The sequence below is a fragment of the Bos indicus genome, chromosome X (assembly GCF_029378745.1).
Source record: "Bos indicus isolate NIAB-ARS_2022 breed Sahiwal x Tharparkar chromosome X, NIAB-ARS_B.indTharparkar_mat_pri_1.0, whole genome shotgun sequence".
NCBI classification, from domain to species: Eukaryota; Metazoa; Chordata; class Mammalia; order Artiodactyla; family Bovidae; genus Bos; species Bos indicus.
The window spans coordinates 72,015,565-72,035,711 of record NC_091789.1 but is presented as its reverse complement, the minus strand read 5'-3'; the positions used below and the strand labels follow the sequence as shown (position 1 = coordinate 72,035,711).

Genomic DNA, 20,147 nt, shown 5'->3' with positions numbered 1-20,147 from the left:
GGCAGAAGTAGAAGGGGGTGACAGAGGATGAGATGGTTGGATGGCATCATCAACTCAATGGACATTGAGTTTGAGCAAACTTCAGGAGATATGAAGGGCAGGGAAACCTGGCATGCTACAGCCCATGGGGTCAAAAAGAGTCAGACATGACTGAGTGACTGAACAACAACAAACAACATATTAATGTGTACAGATACCTTTCTCTATATGCTAGGAGTAGGAAAATAATAGTGTGGCAGGTCTACTTATATCAATTTGCACACTGAAAGAGGCACTATTCTATTTAATTTTGGCTGGAGTATTACAAAGAACCATGACAACTTTCTGTCTTCCTGTTTGACAAATAACAGAACAGGCTAGGGAATATAACAGACTTACCCCTATACAAATGCTCACTTACTAAAAGCCCCACATACTTGTTGGGGCTTTCCAGGTGGCTCAGTGGTAAAGAATCCGCCTGCCAATGCAGGCGACACAGGAGATGCAGGTTCAATTCCTGGGTCAGCAAGATCCCTTTGAGGAGGAAATGGCAACCTATTCCAGTATTCTTGCCTGGAAAATTCCATGGACAGAGGAGCCTGGCGAGCTACATTCTATGGAGTCACAAAGAGTTGAACATGACTGAGTGACTGAGCACACACACAGAAGACAGAATTGGGATTCCCTGGTGGCTCAGTGGTGAAGAATCCCTCTGCACTAGAGGAGACATGGGTTATTCAAGTTCAATCCTTGGTTGGGAACATCCCTTAGAGGAGGAAATGGCAACCTACTCCAGTATTCTTGCCTAGAAAATTCCATCGACAGAGAAGCCTGAAGGGCTACAGTCCACGGGGCTGCAAAGAGTCAGATATGACTGAGCAACTGAGCACAGATGCACACACTACATATTTGATACACAAGAAAGTTACGCTCCTTTCACTATACCCTCATCCTAAGATCAAGGAAGGTCAGTCTCTTTGACAGAGTATACAGGTGAAATTCTAATGTGAGAGAGAAATACCAAGCCCTTACTTGATTTTTAGAGTCCTATATAGCTACAGAATGCTCCTTTGGCAATCAGATCAATCTACCAGAATGAAATGGCATGGTGTGTTTCCAGTCATTAGGGCTGGAGAAGAGACCTTCCTATGTTTAGAGTTACTAGTCATTCCACATTATTTCACCCATTCAAATCCATTTTTGACAACCAAGCCAGGTAGATGAGTGGGTAATGTACAAAGGTTGTCCTATCACCTATTCCTACTGACTCAATTATTACCAATAACTCTCAAATTGCTCTTTCCAATCTGGGCCCTTTGAGGAGAGCTCCAGACTCACACAATACTGAAGACAGGTATCATGAGTCACTTAGTTTATTGGACATCTCCATCCACTAAATATTCCAGATAAACTTTAATCTCTACATGTCCAAAAGACAAATTTATTATCTGTCCCAAACCCCCAGTTTGGTTTTCCCTCTTGGTTTCCCCATTTCAATAAATACCAACACCATTCTTACAGCTGCCAATGCTAGAAAACCTTGAACTCTCTCATCATCCCTCTCTCATTTTTCAATTCTAATTTCTCAAACCCCTTCTACCTTTGCCATCCTTACCAATATACCTTATTTCACATCCTCTCTCTTATTTGCTCTTTTTTTTTTTTTTTTTAAGTAGCCTCATCAAAGGTTTCCCTGAGTCTAGTTACTCCCCTTCCAGCCTCAACTCCACATTACTGCCATTGTGATCAGGTCTTGGCAGACCACATTATGTCATTCCCTAGCATAAAGATGTTTAATGGCTTACTAATGCCTCTAGAGTAATGTCTAAAATCTTAGCATCACTCTAAGACCCTTCAAAACTTCAGTTCAGTTCAGGTCAATCACTCAGTCGTGTCCGACTCTTTGCAACCCCATGAACCACAGCACGCCATGCCTCCCTGTCCATCACCAACTCCCGGAGTTTACCCCAACTCATGTCCATTGAGTCGGTGATTCCATTCAACCATCCCATCCTCTGTCATCCCCTTCTCCTCCTGCCCTCAACCTTTACCAGCATCAGGGTCTTTTCAAATGAGTCAGCTCTTCACATAAGGTGGCCAAAGTCAAAACTTACTTCCAACTTAATTCTCCAGCTTTATCTCTGGACATCATTCTTCTCTGTCATGCAACAGCCACACCCACGCAGTCAACATTGCCTGAGTGACTCAAGTGTCTGCATGTCTCTCTGCTTTTATTAATATTATTACCTATATCCAATGCTTTTCTTGTGTGAAGTTGCTCAGTTGTGTCTGACTCTTTGCAGCAACATGGACTCTAGCCTGCCAGGCTCTGCTGTCCCTGAGATTTTCCAGGTTTCCATTTCCTTCTCCAGGGGATCTCTTCCTGAACCCAGGTCTCCAGCACTGCAGGCAGACTCTTTACAGTCTAAGCCACCAGGGAAGCCCATATGGGAACTAGTCAAACCAGTCAGAGCTATTCAAATCTAGTATCATTTTCACTGTGAAGTCTTCAGCTCTCCAATACATAATCAGAACTGATCTCTGTATTTCAAGAGTTCTGCATATACTTCTGTAAGAGCTGTCATATTGTCTTTTTATGTGGAAAAAACACACATTTATTTACAGGTATAACTCATGCATTGATAACAAAGAGGCAGTAATATGATCGCTTCATGATTGCCCAGTATAACCAACAGAGTTGCTTCACTGTAGCCTAGCCTATACACTAATGAATGAATCATTATACAATTTTTATCTATCATATTGTCTTGTCATTAAATTGCATGAGTGTTTCCTCTGACTAAACCAGGAGAAACTTAAGGACAACAGCAGCAGTTTGGTCAACTTGGAACCTTTAATGCTAAGAGAATTAAATGTACTGCTATTAACCAAAGGCTTCAGGATCAGATGGACCCGGGTTCAAATTCCAACTGTGCCTCTTACTAGCTGTGCAACCTCAGCCAATAACCTTACAGTTACTCTTTCAAGCCTCAGTTTATCATTAAAACAGGAATGAAATCATTTAAAGCAATGGCTAGCATACAGTTAGTTATCATCCTCTTCCCCTCTTCTATGCCAAGTGTGGACACAGGAGAACATGTCCACAGGAGTCCCCAGTGCCCTTTTCATTGGCAACTACCATAGTCCAGTGCCAGCCAGGAATAGCTAGGTTTGCTAACAACCCTGGGAATGTAGAACAGAGACAAGAATGCAGACGCTGTTGAGAGAACAGCAAAACTGACAGATCAAAGGACTGAGGATTGCTGACTCCCTCTCCCTTTTCCCCTATCTTCTGTGTCAGAGTAGTCACAGCTCCTAAAATTTAACTCTTGCTTTGTCGTGGAAAGGCAAATCAAACTCCAGTTTCATTTTGGGGGCGGGGGTGGGAGAAGGGAAGTTTGAGAGACAGGAAAAAACTTTGTTTTGTTGCTGTTGATCACTCTGATTCTAGCTATCAAGCTGATTCGTAGTCTTCAAAGTGCCAAGGAGCTGGTAAGGATAGTTGCCATTTCAAAGTAAAACACACACGCACACACACAACAAGGAGGAAGAAAATATAAGAGAAATCTTTTAGAGGAGGATGAATGATAAAGAAATTGCTCAAGACAAAGAAAGTGAGGGGAGGAGGGAAATGCAGTGTAAAAATGCATATGTACATTCAATTATCTTTGCTTGTAGTTTTTCTGGTTTGTGTGAAAGCTATTCTCATTCAAACCCACTGAGTAAAAGAAGTCAAAGTTAGTAATACCTAGAGAAATGCAGTTAGTAATACCTAGAGAAATGCTGATATATCATGATTTCTGCAAGGAGCTGTCTCAATCAATCCAGCCAGTTTGAGCACTATGGGCAAAAATCATCCTTGTGCAAGAATTGTCATTTGCAAATGAAGCTCCTGTCATACAGATTTCAGTGACCTAAAGACAAAATGACATTTTTGTTTCAAACCCATAAAAATTCAAGAATTGCTTCCAAGAATTTTTCCCCCGACACACACCACCCTCCAAAACAAAGGCTTAATGTATTCCCAGTGATTCTAGAGTAAAAGTCTTTTAGTGAACTTGCTACATAACTGTCAGACCTTCTGGCCACACCTCAACATTTTATATGTATCTCACTGGTCCCACACAGGGACTCTTCAAGGTAGGTTGTACACTAGGCCCATTTTACTGTTGAAGAAAACAACATAAGTCATATAACTAATCAGTGACAGAGTAACAGTGTGAATTGGGTCTCCTGACCATCAAACTCAGAATTTCTTAGTCTTCCAACCCTGCTGCTGCTGCTGCTGAGTCGCTTCAGTCGTGTCCGACTCTATGCGACCCCATAGATGGCAGCCCACAAGGCTCCCCCGTCCCTGGGATTCTCCAGGCAAGAACACTGGAGTGGGTTGCCATTTCCTTCTCCAATGCATGAAAGTGAAAAGTGAAAGTGAAGTCGCTCAGTCGTGTCCGACTCTATGCAACCCCATGGACTGCAGCCTACAAGGTTCCTCCATCCATGGGATTTTCCAGGCAAGAGTACTGGAGTGGGGTGCCATTGCCTTCTCCGCTTCCAACCCTACACACAGCTTATCTTAGTGAAAGAACACAGGCTCTGCAGTCAAAGGAACCTGGCTACAAATCTTGGTTCATTCCTTGAATAGACAAGTGACGTTTGACAAGTGATTTCAATTCTGAATTTGTGTCCTCATCTGCAAAAGGAGAGAATTTATATTTCTTTTAGAGAAATATAATAGGAATTAAATAGCTTAATATTTTCAAAGTATCTAGCAGAGTAATGATTGAGAGTCATTTCCTAGGCAGGTTGATAAGAAGTCTAGGGGTCCCCAAGGAGAGAGGGGTCTGGAATTCTCAAGGAGGAAGAAAGGACAAACTTTTTTTCCCCCTACATTCCTTAGGATTATATAACAATAATGTATCCTGCTTGAGGACAGTCTCTGGAGTAAACCTACTGGCTAATCCTGTTATCTTAAAATGTAAATTATGGGAGTAGGTCTGCTGAGGTCTTTACAACCTCCAGACACTCTTTTGATTCATTGTAATGACTAACTGGAGAGCATATAACTCCATTGCTAACATTACTAAGGAGGTACACTTTCTGTCCCCTTCCGATGCCTATGTCAGAAGCTTTCTCTATCTCCTTTATACTTTAATAAAACTTTATTACACAAAAGCTCTGAGTGATCAAGCCTCATCTCTGGCCCCAGATTGAATTCTTCTCCTCCGGAGGCCAAGAATCCCAGTGTCTTGTCATGGTTCAGCAACCTTTCATGAGCAAATATTCAATAAATGGTAGATATTTTTACATCACACTGTTTGTAACAGCATACACTGAATACTAGATTATGTTAAGCAACTGAAAACTACTTTCACTCATTTAGTGCTGTAAACCTAATGAAATGTCTTTAACATGGTGAAATACAGAGGGGGGAAAGCTAGGGTAACACTTGCTTCTTTGATATATTTTTCTCATCCTACAGGAGACAAAATAAGATTTTCTTCCTTTCATCTGGATATTGGAAGGTAAAGATAAATAAAAATGTTCTTTTAAGTGAGGTTACATTTTCTTTTGTTTCCCTATCCCTTTATGGCAGTCCTAAACCTAAAACCTTTCAAATACGTATCTTTGAGCTACCTTATTCACATATGACCAAGTATTCCAGTGTAAAAGAAAGAGCTATGTTGTTATATTTTTTGTGTTAAACAAAACATAAACAGATCTAACTTTGCACAAACAAAAACTAAACTAAACTAAAAAGAAAATTCACAATAGGAGTAGCCAGTGAATCAATACTGGTTTCTTCTTTGTCAAGAGCCATAATCACTAAACATCTGAACAGAGTATTTTTGTTTTTCCACAGCATAAACAAGGCATCAGACCATATTTTTCACTCAACTACATGTATGTAAAGTTAATTTCCAGGGCAGAAAAATATCATAAAATTGATTTGCCACACAACTGCGGATGGAATTTCTGAGGTAACTCAATGAGGTACAGTTTTATTAAGCCACACATACATACACACACACACAAAAAAAGCCTCAAAGAAGAAATCAATTTAACTCTTTATTTAAAAGAAAAATGACATTAGTTCTCAAAGATCTTTATAGTCCCATATCCACAGTATAACAACTAAGAAGTTATTATAACCACTTCCATTTAAGCCACCCTCCTATCACCAAATTTAAATAATCTAAGTAATCCACATTACTCTTATAGCACTGCCCTTTTCTTCTTCATGAGCTGCTGCTGCTGCTGCTAAGTCGCTTCAGTCATGTCCGACTCTGTGCAACCTCATAGACGGCAGCCCACTAGGCTCCTCTGTCCCTAGGATTCTCCAGGCAAGAATACTGGAGTGGGTTGCCACTTCCTTCTCCAATGCATGAAAGTGAAAAGTGAAAGTGAAGTCAATCAGTCGTGCCCGACTTTTACTGACCCCATGGACTGAAGACTACCAGGCTCCTCAGTCCATGGGATTTTTCCAGGCAAGAATACTGGAGTGGGGTGCCATTTCCTTCTCTTCATGAGCACAGTTATTTCCCCCTACTAGGTTTCCAGGTTACCATGAAGGTAGGCATCAGTCTGTTTTGCTGTTAACTTCTCAACACTGGGGTACCAAAAATACCCATAATCTCATGTGGTTTTAGAACCAGTTTCTAATTGTAATGTATGTATTTCTTCAGTTCAGTTCAGTTCAGTCACTCAGTTGTGTCTGACTCTTTGTGACTCCATAGACTGCAGCACGCCAGGCCTCCCTGTCCACCACCAACTCCCAGAGTTTACTCAAACGCATGTCCATTAAGTTGGTGATGGCCATCTAACCATCTCATCCTCTGTCATCCCCCTCTCCTCCCAGCTTCAATTGTTCCCAGAATCAGGCTCTTTTCCAATGACTCAGCTCTTAGCATCATGTGACCAAAGTATTGGAGTTTCAGCTTCAACATCAGTCCTTCCAATGAATATTCAGGACTGATTTCCCTTAGGATGGACTAGTTGGATCTCCTAGCAGTCCAAGGGACTCTCAAGAGTCTTCTCCAACAACACAGTTCAAAAGCATCAATTCTTCAGTGCTCAGCTTTCTTTATAGTCCAACTCTCACATCCATACATGACTAATGGAAAAACCATAGACTTCACTAGACGGATCTTTATTGGCAAAGTAATGTCTCTGCTTTCTAATATACTGTCTAGGCTGGTGATAGCTTTTCTTACAAGGAGCAAGCATCTTTTAATTTCATGGCTGCAGTCACAATCTGCAGTGATTTTGGAACTCAAAAAAATGAAGTCTGCCACTGTTTCCCCATCTATTTGCCATAAAGTGATGGGACTGAATGCCATTATCTTAGTTTACTGAATGTTGAATTTTAAGCCAGCTTTTTCACTCTCCTCTTTCACTTTCATCAAGAGGCACTTTAGTTCTTCTTTGCTTTCTGCCATAAGGGTGGTGTCATCTGCATATTAAATGTTATTGATATCTCTGCCAGCAATCTTGATTCCAGCTTGTGCTTCATCCAGCCCAGGGTTTCATATGATGTGCTCTGGATATAAGTTAAATAAGCAGGGTGACAATATACAGCCTTGATGTACTCCTTTCCCTATTTGGAACCAGTCTGCTGTTCCATGCCCATTTCTAACTGTTGGTTCCTGACTTGCATACAGATTTCTCAAAAGGCAGGTCAGAGGGTCTGGTATTTCCATCTCTTTCAGAATTTTCCACATTTGTTGTGATCACATAGTCAAAGGCTTTGACATAATTAATTAAGCAGAAGTAGATGTTTTTCTGGAACTCTTTTGCTTTTTCAATGATCCAACGGATGTTGGCAATTTGATCTCTGGTTCCTCTGCATTTTTTAAATCCAGCGTGAACATCTGGAAGTTCACGGTTCACGTATTGCTGAAGTCTGGCTTGGAGAATTTTGAGCATTACTTTGCTAGTGTGTGAGATGAGTGCAACTGTGCAGTAGTTTGAGCATTCTTCGACATTGCCTTTCTTTGGGATGGGAATGAAAACTGACCTTTTCCAGTCCTGTGGCCACTGCTGAGTTTTCCAAATTTGCTGGCATACTGAGTGCAGTACTTTCACAGCATCATCTTTTAAGATTTGAAATAGCTCAACTGGAATTCCATCATCTCCACTAAGCTTTGTTCGTAGTGGTGCTTCCTAAGGCCCACTTGACTTTGCATTCCAGGATGTCTGGCTCTAGGTGAATGATCATACCATCGTGATTATATGGGTTGTAAAGATCTTTTTGTAGAGTTCTTTTGTGTATTCTCGCCACCTCTTCTTAAGATCTTCTGCTTCTGTTAGGTCCATACCACTTCTGTCCTTAATTATGTCCATCTTTGCATGAAATGTTCCCTTAGTATCTCTAATTTTCTTAAAGAGATCTCTAGTCTTTCCCATTCTATTGTTTTCCTCTATTTCTTTGCCCTGATCACTGAGGAAGGCTTTCTTATCTCTCTTTGCTATTCTTTGGAACTCTGCATTCAAATGGGTATATCTTTCCTTTTCTCCTTTGCCTTTCACTTCTCTTCTTTTCACAGCTATTTGTAAGGCCTGTTCAGACAACCATTTTGCCTTTTTACATTTCTTTTTTGGGTGATGGTCTTGATCCCTGCCTCCTGTACAGTGTCATGAACCTCCAACCATATTTCTTCAGGCACTCTGTCTATCAGATTTAATCTCTTGAATCTATTTCTCACTTCCACTGTATAATCGTAAGGGATTTGATTCAGGTCATACCTGAATGCTCCAGTGGTTTTCCCTACTTTCTTGAATTTAAGTCTGAATTCGGCAGTAAGAAGCTCATGATCTGAGCCACAGTGAGCTCCCCGTCTTATTTTTGCTGACTATATAGAGCTTCTCCATCTTTAGATGCAAAGAATATAATCAATCTCACTTCGGTATTGACCATCTGGTGTTATCCATGTGTAGAGTCTTCTCTTCTGTTGTTGGAAGAGGCTGTTTTCTTGAGAAGTAACAATTGTTGACAAATTTTAGTGTCTCCCACCTCAGTGCCAAAACATAAAATGAACAATGATATACAGGAAAAGGTGATGTCAAAATAATATCAAGTCAGTGGTGGAGAAACAGTGAACACAGAAAGTTTCCTTTGACATCATGGTCAGTCATAGATCTACAACTCTCAAGAAACTTCCTGGGATGAATTTTTCTGAAAGTGAAAGTCTCTCAGTCATGTCTGACTTTTGTGACCCCATGGGTATAGTCCATGGAATTCTCTAGGCCAGAATATTGCAGTAGGTAGCCTTTCCCTTCTTCAGACGATCTTCCCAACCTAGGGACTGAACCCAGGTCTCCCACATCGCAGGCAGATACTTTACTTCCCTTGTGACAGCTGAGCCACAAAGGAAGCCCAAGAATACTGGAGTGGGTAGCGTATATTTTCTCCAGCAGATCTTCCCGACCCAGGAATCAAACGGGTCTCCTGCATTGCAGGAGGATTCTTTACCAACTGAGCTATCAGGGAAGCCTTGATACAATTCTATGTGATCTCATTTAGTTTTGATCAACTATTCATCTGTTTAAACTTGTTTTTAATTTGTTTTTGCCCACTATTACCACTACAACATAATATTACTAAAAAATACCCTTAAATGAGAAAAGAATGTGCAAACAGACATGATGATGAGACACTATTACTGCATATTTTCACCTCATCAAAATCAATTAATTTTATCCTTTCACTCATGCATTCATTAATTCTCATAAAACTATCTTTAATTCCACCAGACAGAATGTAACACACCAACGGTGGTCCCTTGGGAATGATATGTGGGCAAACCAACATGTCTATTTTCACGTATATGTGCATGTAATATATAGACATACACATTGCTTGAATTTTTCTGACAAGGATATGTAAATTTATATTATTAAGGGCAAAAAGTTTCTTCAAACAAACAAAACAAAAACGTTTAAACCAGGGACAAAATAATTGTTTAATTCTCTTTATTACAATTCCTAAATAATTCTTAACTAGACACTGTTTCTAAATAAAAAAAAAAATTTCATTTGTCAGGCCAAAGACAAATCTAGCCCACAAACTAATAAACATGTATGGTGACATCAGTTTTTAATCACACAAGGTAATACTATTTAGATTAACATACTTCTTTGGTCAAACTAGTAAAGTATAACAATGTTTTCAACTTTGAGGAATAAGAATATGGTCATTACATAAGACTAAAACATCAATAGCTGTATCTGTGACATTCATTTGGGTTGACATCAGGTATCCACTAAACACTTAATAACATGAGGCATAAAGACACTGAATACTCATTTTTAAAAAAGATTCTAAGAAATCATGAATTTAAATTAATGCAGTGAGGTAACATCATCCTTTTCAATTTATTTTGTTTATCTTCTTTTTGTCTGAAGCAGTTATATAGAAAGTAAAGATATATAGGAAACAAAACTAAACAATGATATATCTATTAGAGAAAAAGACTGAGGCTGTGCAGAGGAACAATTACTGGTAGAAATAGATTCTGTTAAAGTATAAACTTTTGGTCTTCTTGCACCCCCTTCAAATAACTTCAAGATTAAAGTAAATCCCAATCTCCACATTTTGAACTGCAAACTGCTTTTCTAAATCACAACATCTATTCTTGAAATTTCACATGTCCAGAGCTCATAAAAATCTACAGTAAATGTTGTTCTCTAAAAAGAACCACAGATTTTACATTTACTTACACAGATAACTGACACACAAAAATACAGCTCCTTCAATTGCAATTTGGCAGAAGTTAACTTGGTTTAAAAATCTCCCTGCAAAATTTATGACAAAAGAGCAATGAAAGAACTATTTTAAATGAGATTAGCTGCTGTTGATAGGAATAATGCTTGGATAGAGTTTATAAATCAACAGAGGTTGTACTTAGGATTTATAATGGGTCATTTCAGAACTATCATCACTTAAATGGTATATAAATGTAAAAAGTAGCAAGCCGTTAAATTACTAAGTTGATCTTCACAAAATCATGGATGAAATCCATAAACATAAAAAAACTCAAAGTACATTTTTGCCTGCTGCTGTCTGTAAGAAAAACTATAATCAAGATTAGAAAAGCAATACTACTCAACAGTTCATCATGATGAAATAATCAGATCACATCACTTACTCTGCTGGCTAACTACATAAATCTTCCTGCAAAAAAAAGAAAATTTTACCTAATTCCTTATCATAAAACTTCATTTTGTCAAGGCACAGAAGTTATACAAGCACATTAAAGTCACTGAAATTGTGAATTTTTAAATTAGAGAAAAAGAAAAAGGTTATAAGGTAATTTTGCAAACACGGTAAAAATTTGGAACACTATCTTTCCCCCAAAATATTAGATATTTAAAACCAGAAGCTATATGTATATGGATGCCTACATTTTGTTTATAATGGGAAACTGGAAACAGTCTCAAACACAGCAGTTGTGAACTGAATAAATAAATTGCAGTGTTTGATTGAAAAAAATAATACGTATCCCATTACAATTAATTGGAAAACTTTATTTTTGGCAAGTTAAAATGTTGTTCAAGTAAAAACCATAAAAAAGTACATCTTCCCAAGGATGCAAAGATTTTTCAATATCCACAAATCAACCAATGTGATACACACATTGACAAATTGAAGATTAAGAATCATATGAGCATCTAAGTAAATGCAGAAAAAACTTTTTGACAAAATTTAGCATCCATGTTCAATGAAAGCCCTGCAGAAAGTGAACATGGACAGAACATATCTCCACATAATAAAGGCTACACAAACAAACCCACCTAAAATCTATACTCAATAATGAAAAGTTGAAAGCATTTCTTCTAAGATCTAGAACAAGACAAGTATGTCTATTCTCACCATTTTCTTCAACATAGGATTGTAAGTCCTAGCCATAGCAATCAAACACAGAAAGAGATAAAAGGAATTCAAACTAGAAAAGAAGAAGTAAAACTGTAATCTGTGTGCAGATTACATGATGCTACACACAGAAAAGACTAAAGACACCACTGGGAAACTATTAGAGCTCATCAATGAATTTGGTTAAGCTGTAGAATTCGAAATTAATAAATATAAATCTGCTATATGTCTATACACAAACAATGAACTATCAGAAAGAGAAATCAAAAAGCAATCTATTTACCATCACATAAAAAAAAAAAAAAAAAAACCTAGGAGTAAACCTACCTAATCATCAGAGAAATGCAAGTCAAAATCACAAGATATCACCTCATACCTGTCAGAATGACTGTCATCAAAAAGAACACAAATGATGGAGAGGATGTGGAGAAACAGGAAGCCTCATACACTGTCAGTAAGAATGTAAACTGATACAGCCACTGCAGAAAACACTATGGAGGTTTCTTAATAAATTAAAAACAGAACTACAGAGAACAAGATGGTGGAGGAGGAGGTGGACATGGAGTACTGCTGCTGCTAAGTCACTTCAGTCGTGTCCGACTCTGTGCGACCCCATAGACAGCAGCCCACCAGGCTCCCCCGTGCCTGGGATTCTCCAGACAAAAACACTGAAGTGGGTTGCCATTTCCTTCTCCAGGACATGGAGTACGTCTCTCTTCAAAGATATATCAGGAATAAACCTTCAGACACAGAAGTGCATGCAGAACACCAACTGAGAGCAGAACAGGAGTACCTGATCAGTGGAAAAGAATATACAGAACCACGCAAAACTCGGTAGGATGAAGGAACGAGGGGGAAAAACAGGTGTATTAGTAGTACTGGACCTGCGCTTAGCGTGTGGGGGAACTGAAGGAGGGGTCTGATTCCCACATCGAGGCAATTGTCTGAGTCAGAGGAGAAACATTTAAGGCTGAGAGTGAAACAGCTGATTTCTGGCAGCGTAAATGGAATAAGAATGAAGAGTGTCATTGCTGGAGCAATATATACGCTGGACAGGAACACTGGTCCCCTGGAAGGTAGAGCAGCTGGGAGCTGGAGTTAGCGATTGTGGAGCAATCCCAGGGTGAAGGTTGCTGTTTACTGCAGAGAGATGGATTGAGGGAATGTGAATGAGACTGTGGTGGGAAATGCCTGTGGAAGAAAGAGGCAGCCGTGGAAGCAAGGTGATACTGCTGAGTCAGCGTAGCAGGTGGAGCCACCACCATAGCCTTTCTCTCCCCACATGCCAGCATCCTAGTTGAACAAGAGAGGCTGGCCCATCAAACACCTGACCCACTGAACTACAGAGCAGCACCCCACCCAGGGTGCTCCTTTAAATGACTGATATGCCGAACTACAGAGGAGGACCCCACTAAGAGTGCCCCTTTAATTGCCTGATGTGCTGATCTACAGAGGAGGATCCCAGCCGGGGCGGGGGTGGGGGGGGGGGTGAGGGGGGGAGGGGCGTGGGGGGAGTGGCCTCTATGTGCCTGACAGGCCAAACAACTGAGAAGGACCCCAGGCAAGGGAGCCATATAAGTGCCTGAATAAGCGGAGCTACAGAGAAAATGGCCAAAAAAGCCTTCTGATCGCCAGCTACAAGAGGCTCTAAAAAAAGACTCTGACAGGGCCTTAACTCCTGTGGCAGAGGGAGTCCACATCTGTGCACACTTGGTGCCACAAGGGTCCCCACAAGCCAAGCAGCTGCACTACCTTCGTACTCAACTCTCACTGGGGCAAAACTGCCACAGGCAAAAAAAAAGTCTTGTATGTGCACTGGGTGGCTTCAGTCTTGTCTGACTCTATGACCTTGTGGAATATGGCCTGCCAGGTTTCTCTGTCAGGGAGGGGAGTTCTCCAGGCAAGAATACTGGAGCATATTGGCCAATACTGGTTGCCATACCCTTCTAGAGCACTATATTTCCTGCTTTCCTAGCTGCCAACACTCCTGAGTATCTGGTGCTGCCAGACCCCTGGGACCCAAGCAGCTGCACCAATTCCACTCTTGGCCCTCACAAGGGCAAACCCAAGTCCTCCAGGTCACCCTCAAGAGCAAACCCCAAGGGAAGACACACATGTAGAGGTGGAAGTGAAGTGAGTGAAAGTCGATCAGTCATGTCCAACTCTTTGCATCCCCATGAACTATACCTGCCAGACTCCTCTGTCCATGGGATTCTTCAGGCAAGAATACTGGAGTGGGTTGCCATTTCCTTCTCCAAGAGGTGGAAATAAAACCACAATTGAAACCCAGGGGCAGTGTGGCTAAGGAAGAAGGCCCAAAATCTTCCCATAATCTGTACAAGCTGTAGATTAAATCCACACAATCAACTAGGCAGACTCTGTGTCCATGGAATATATAAAAGGACATTGAGAGCTTCCACAAAAGAAAACGTACTAGTTCTGATTACTGTGGACACTGGAGGCAAAACACATCTGGGCTGCCACCACACATATCCAGAGACCACCACTGTGTTGGAGGGCATCCTAGGGAGGTGAGGTGGACTGTGATTCCTAGAGAGGGCAAAGACCCTGACATCAATGACTCAAGAAAAACCTTCTTTATTCTTATGTTTTAACTTGTTCTGTAGATTCTTTTGGATTTTTTTTCTTTTTTTTCCCCCTTTCCCCCCCCCCTCTGTTGTAGTTGACGATTTTATTGGTATTAAGAAATCCAAATAAGCTTTAAAGCTTTTTTTTCTATTTTAGACACATTTTTATTGTTCTTATAAAAATCTGCCTCTAACGTTGGGCTTTTGCAGTTCTGTGCAGTTTTCCTTTTTTATTTCTTTTCTTTTTTTTTTTAATTTTAATTTTTTAAATCTATTATTATTTTTTCTACATTTATTTCCTTGTTTACTTTTCCTACTGTTCTTTTCCCTTTGCAGTTAATCTTTAACATATATAAATTTTCTTTATCGACCTCTATTTAACTTTGCATATCTATTCTTTCTTTTCTTTCTCTGCTTTTTTCAAAATACATTTGTTAATTTTATTTTCATTGCTTTATCCCCCAATTGGCACCTTGCTATAGTTTTGTTTTCCAGTTTCTGCTTTAGTTAGTTTTGTTCTGGTAGACATAATTTTTGGTTTCCTTTGTTCACCAGGTCAATCTATTATAGTTTATTTTTGTTGGACTATTTTGATTTTGCTTATGCATGTATATGTATGTGTGTATGTTCAGTTGGACTTTTTATTGTTGTTATAAACCTCTGCCTCTACATTGGGCTTTTGCAGTTCTGTGGTGTTTTCCTTTTTATTTCCCCCTTTTTTTCTTTTTCTTCCATTTTTTATATTTTAATTTTTTTAACCTATTATATTTTTTTCTACATTCATTCCTTTGTTTGCCTTTCCTATTTTCTTTCCCCTTATAGTTAAACTTTAATGTATATAAATTTTCTTCATCTACCTCTATTAAACTTTGCATATCTATTCTTTCCTTCTTTCTTTCCTTTCCTCTCAGAATATTTGTTAGTTTTGTTTTCATTACTTAATTCCCCACTTGGCCCCTTGCCTTAGTTTTGTTATCCAGTTTGTTTTTGTTAGTATTTTTCTTAACTTGTAAATAAAAATTTTGATATCCTTTGTTCCTTTGTTTGCCAGGTCAACACACTGTACTTTATTTTTGTTGGACTGTTCTGACATTGCTCATGGGTGTATATGTATATTCAATTATTTTAATTACTATTCGCCAGATTTTGTAAGTGCCATTTTATCTAGGGTTCATCTTTGGTTTCTTGTTTTTGGATATTTGTTTTAATCTCATTTAATGCCATAACTAGCTTCCCTAGTGGCTCAGACGGTAAAGCGTCTGTCTGCAATGCAGGAGATCTGGGTTCGATCCCTGGGTTGGGAAGATCTGCTGGAGAAGAAAATGGCAGTCCACTCCAGTATTCTTGCCTAGAAAATCCCATGGATCTCGGAGCCTGGTAGTCAGACACGACTGAGCGACTTCACTTTCACTTTCAACGCCATAACAAATCACTTGTGGAACTTTTGTTCCTGACCAGAGATCAAGCGCTGAGCCTTTGGAGTGGGAGCACTGATTCCAAGACCCTAGACTACCAGAGAACTAACTCTGCTGCTGCTGCTGCTGAGTCACTTCAGTCGTGTCCGACTCTGTGTGACCTCATAGATGGCAGCCCACCAGGATGCCCCGTCCCTGGGATTCTCCAGGCAAGAACACTGGAGTGGGTTGCCATTTCCTTCTCCAATGCTAACTCTAGGGAGTATCAAATACTGAGAACTCACAAGAAACCACTTGAATACAAGACCCAGCATCACCCAACTACAAATAGCACCCTGTACAGGGCTTGTCATCAAAACAACAAACAAAACAAAACTACAAACCCAATTATCAGCAGACAGGATTACCACCTCACTCAGCCTTGCCCATCAGAGGAAAAACAAACAAACAAAAAATCAAAAACTCAGCACAAATCTGACCTTATAGGAAGTTTACACAAACCGCTGGACCAACCTTGCTGCTGCTGCTGCTGCTAAGTCACCTCAGTCGTGTCCGACTCTGTCCTACCCCATAGAGCTCACCAGGCTCCCCCGTCCCTGGGATTCTCCAGGCAAGAACATTGGAGTGGGTTTCCATTTCTTTATCTAATGCATGAAAGTAAAAAGTGAAAGTGAAGTTGTTCAGTCATGTCCGACTCTTCATGACCCCATGGACTGCAGCCTACTAGGCTCCTCAGTCCATTGGATTTTCCAGGCAAGAGTACTGCAGTGGGATGCCATCACCTTAGGAGGGCAGAAACCAAAAGGAAGAAAGAATTCAACCTAAAAGGAAAGTATTCAACTTTCCCTGAAGCCTGGGGAAAGGAGAACTCTAAAAAAGTACGTTAAAAAAAAAAAAAATGAAAAGGCAGAGAAATACTACACAAATAAAGAAACAAACTAGAAACAGAGAAGTCCAAATAAATGAAGAGGAAATAGGCAAAGTACCTGAAAATGAATTCAGAATAATGATAGTAAAGATGATCAAAAATGTTGAAAACAAAATGGAGAAAATACAGGAAACAATTAACAAAGACCTAGAAGAATTAAAGAATAAACATACAGAGACAAACAACAGAATTACTGAAATTAAATATACTCTAGAAGAAATCAATAGCAGAATATCTGAAGCAGAAGAACGATTCAGTGAGCTTGGCTATAAAATGGTGGAAATAACTACTGAAGAGCAGTATAAAGTAAAGGAATGAAAATAACTGAGGACAGTCTCAGACCCCTCTGAGACAATATCAAATGCACCAACATTCAAACTATGGGGGATTATAGGGGTCCCATAAGAAGAAGAGAAAAAGAAAAGGTATGAGAAAATTTTGAAGAGATTACAGCTGAAAATTTCCTCAACATGGAAAAGAAAATAGTTAATCAAGTCCAAGAGGCACAAAAAGAATCCCATTCAGGATAAACCCAAGGAGACACACAAACAAGACACATACTAATCAAACTAACAAAGACTAAACACAAAGAAAGCATACTAAAATCAGCAAGGGAGAAGCAGCAAGTAACATACAAGAGAAACCCCATACACTTAATAGCTGATCTTTCAGCAGAAACTCTGCAGGCCAGAAGGGAAGAGCAGGATATATATGAAATACTGAAAGGGAAAAACCTACAACCAAGATTACTGTACCTGGCAAGGATCTCATTCAAAATTGATGGAGAAATAAAAAGGTTTTCAGACAAGCAAAAGTTAAGAGAATTCAGTACAACCAAACTAGCTTCACAACAAATGTTAAAGAGACTTATATAGGCAAGAAATACAAGAGAAGAAAAAGATCAACCCCAAACAATTGAAAAAATGGCAATAGGAACATATATGTCAATAATTACTTTATATGTAAGTGGATTAAACGCTCCAACCAAAAGACACAGACAGGCTGAATGGATACAAAAACAAGACCCATGTATATGCTACCTACAAGAAACCCACTTCAGACCCAAAGACACATATGGATTGAAATTGAGAGGATGGGTGCAAATGGGAAGAAAAGAAACTTAAGAGTAGCAATCCTCCTACCAGACAAAAAAGACCTTAAAATAAAGAAGATTACAAGAGATAAGAAAGGACACTACATAATGATCAAAGGATCAATCCAAGAGGAAGACATAACAATTGTAAATATCTATATACTCAACAAAGAAGCACCACAATACAGAAGACAAATACTAATAGACATAAAAGAGAAACTGACAGTAACACAATAATAGTAGGAGACTTTAACACCACACTCACACCAATGGACAGATTATCAAAACAGAAAATCAATATAGAAACACAAGTCTTAAACAACACATTAGATGAGATGGATCCAATTGATATCTTCATGACATTCCATCCAAATGCAGAAGAATACAACTTCTTTTCAAGAGCACATGGAACATGCTCCAGGATAGACTACATCTTGGGTCACAAATCAAACCTCAGTATATTTAAGAAAACTGAAATCGTATCTAGCATCTTTTCCAACCACAATGCTATGAGACTAGATATCAATTACAAGAAAAAAAATGTAAACAATACAAACACAATGAGATCAAACAACACATTTCTAAATAACCAACAGGTTACTGAAGAAATCAAAAGGGAAATCAAAAAATTCCTAGAAACAAATGACAATGAAAACACGACAACTCAAAAATCTATGGGATGCAGCTAAAGCAGTTCTAAGAGGGAAGTTTATAGCAATACAATCTTACCTCAAGAAACTAGAAAAACATCGAATAGACAATCTAACTTCACACCTAAAACAATTGGAAACAGAAGAATGAAAAACCACAAAAAAAAAAGAAGAAAAGAAATCATAAAGATCCAAGCTGAAATAAATGAAAAGGAAATGAAACAATAGTAAAGATAAATAAAACTAAAAGTTGGTTCTTTCAGAAGATAAACAAAATTGACAAACCTTTAGCCAGACTAATCAAGAAAAGACAGAAGGATAAACTCAAGGAAATTAGAAATGAAAAAGGAGAGGTTACAACAGACAATGCAGAAATACAAAGGATTATAAGGGACTATTAGGAACAACTATACGGTAATACAATGGATAATCTGGAAGAAATGGACAGATTCTTAGAAAACTTCAACCTTCCAAGATTGAACCAGGAAGAAATAGAAATTATGAACAACCCAATTACAAGTACTGAAATTGAATGGTGATCAAAATCTCCCAAAAAACAAAAACCCAGGACCAGATGGCTTCCCAGGAGAATTATCAGACAATTAGAAGTTCAGTTCAGTTCAGTCGCTCAGTCGTGTCCAACTCTTGCGAGCCCATGGACTGCAGCATGCCAGGCCTCCCTGAGTTTACTGAAACTCATGTCCATTTAGTCAGTAATGCCATCCAACCATCTCACTCTCAGTTGTCCCCTTCTCCTCCTGCCATCTATTTTTCCGAGCATCAGGGTCCTTTCAAATGAGTCAGTTCTTCCGATTAGGTGGACAAAGTATTAGAGTTTCAGCTTCAGCATCGGTCCTTCCAATGAATATTCAGGACTGATTCCCTCTAGGATGGACTGGTTGGATCTCCTTGCAGTCCAAGGGACTCTCAAGAGTCTTCTCCAACACCACAGTTCAAAAGCATCAATTCTTTGGCACTCAGCTTTCTTTATGGTCCAACTCTCACATCCATGCATGACTACCATAGCTTTGACTAGACAGACTTTTGTTGGTAGAGTAATGTCTCTGTTTTATAATATGCTGTCTAGGTTGGTCATGACTTTTCTTCCAAGGAGCAAGCATCTTTTAATTTCATGGCTGAAGTCACCATCTGCAAAGATTTTTAAGGCCCCCCAAATAAAGTCTGTCACTGCTTCTACTGTTTCCCCATCTATTTGCCATGAAGTGGTGGGAGGTGGGACTAGATTCCATGATCTTAGTTTTCTGAATGTTGAGTTTTAAGACAACTTTTTCACTTTCCTACCCATCCCTCTCTTTTTTCTTGGGGATGGTCTTGATCACTGCCTCCTGTACAATGTCACAAATCTCTGTCCACAGTTCTTCAGTCACTGTGTCTATCAGATCTAATCCCTTGAATCTATTTCTCACTTCCACTGTATAATCGTAAGGGATTTGATTCAGGTCATACCTGAATGGTCCAGGGGTTTTCCCTACTTTCTTGAATTTAAGTCTGAATTCGGCCATAAGGAGCTCATGATCTGAGCCACAGTGAGCTCCCAGTCTTGTTTTTGCTGACTGTACAGAGCTTCTCCATCTTTGGCTGCAAAGAATATAATCAATCTGATT

General features: G+C 39.3%; 1 protein-coding gene across 6 annotated transcripts in view; it reads right to left on the bottom strand.

The window, feature by feature from the left end:
• The window catches only part of CHM (CHM Rab escort protein), a 260,470-nt gene that overhangs the window by 191,070 nt on the left and 49,253 nt on the right, over positions 1–20,147 (bottom strand). The window contains exon 3 of one of the 6 annotated variants that reach the window (XM_070785344.1): positions 3,752–3,893. The exons of the other annotated variants lie outside the window; for them this stretch is intronic. Coding sequence (XP_070641445.1) covers positions 3,752–3,774 — 23 coding nt within the window. The 5' untranslated portion in view covers positions 3,775–3,893. The remainder of the gene's footprint in view (positions 1–3,751; positions 3,894–20,147) is intronic. 6 annotated transcript variants of the gene reach the window in all.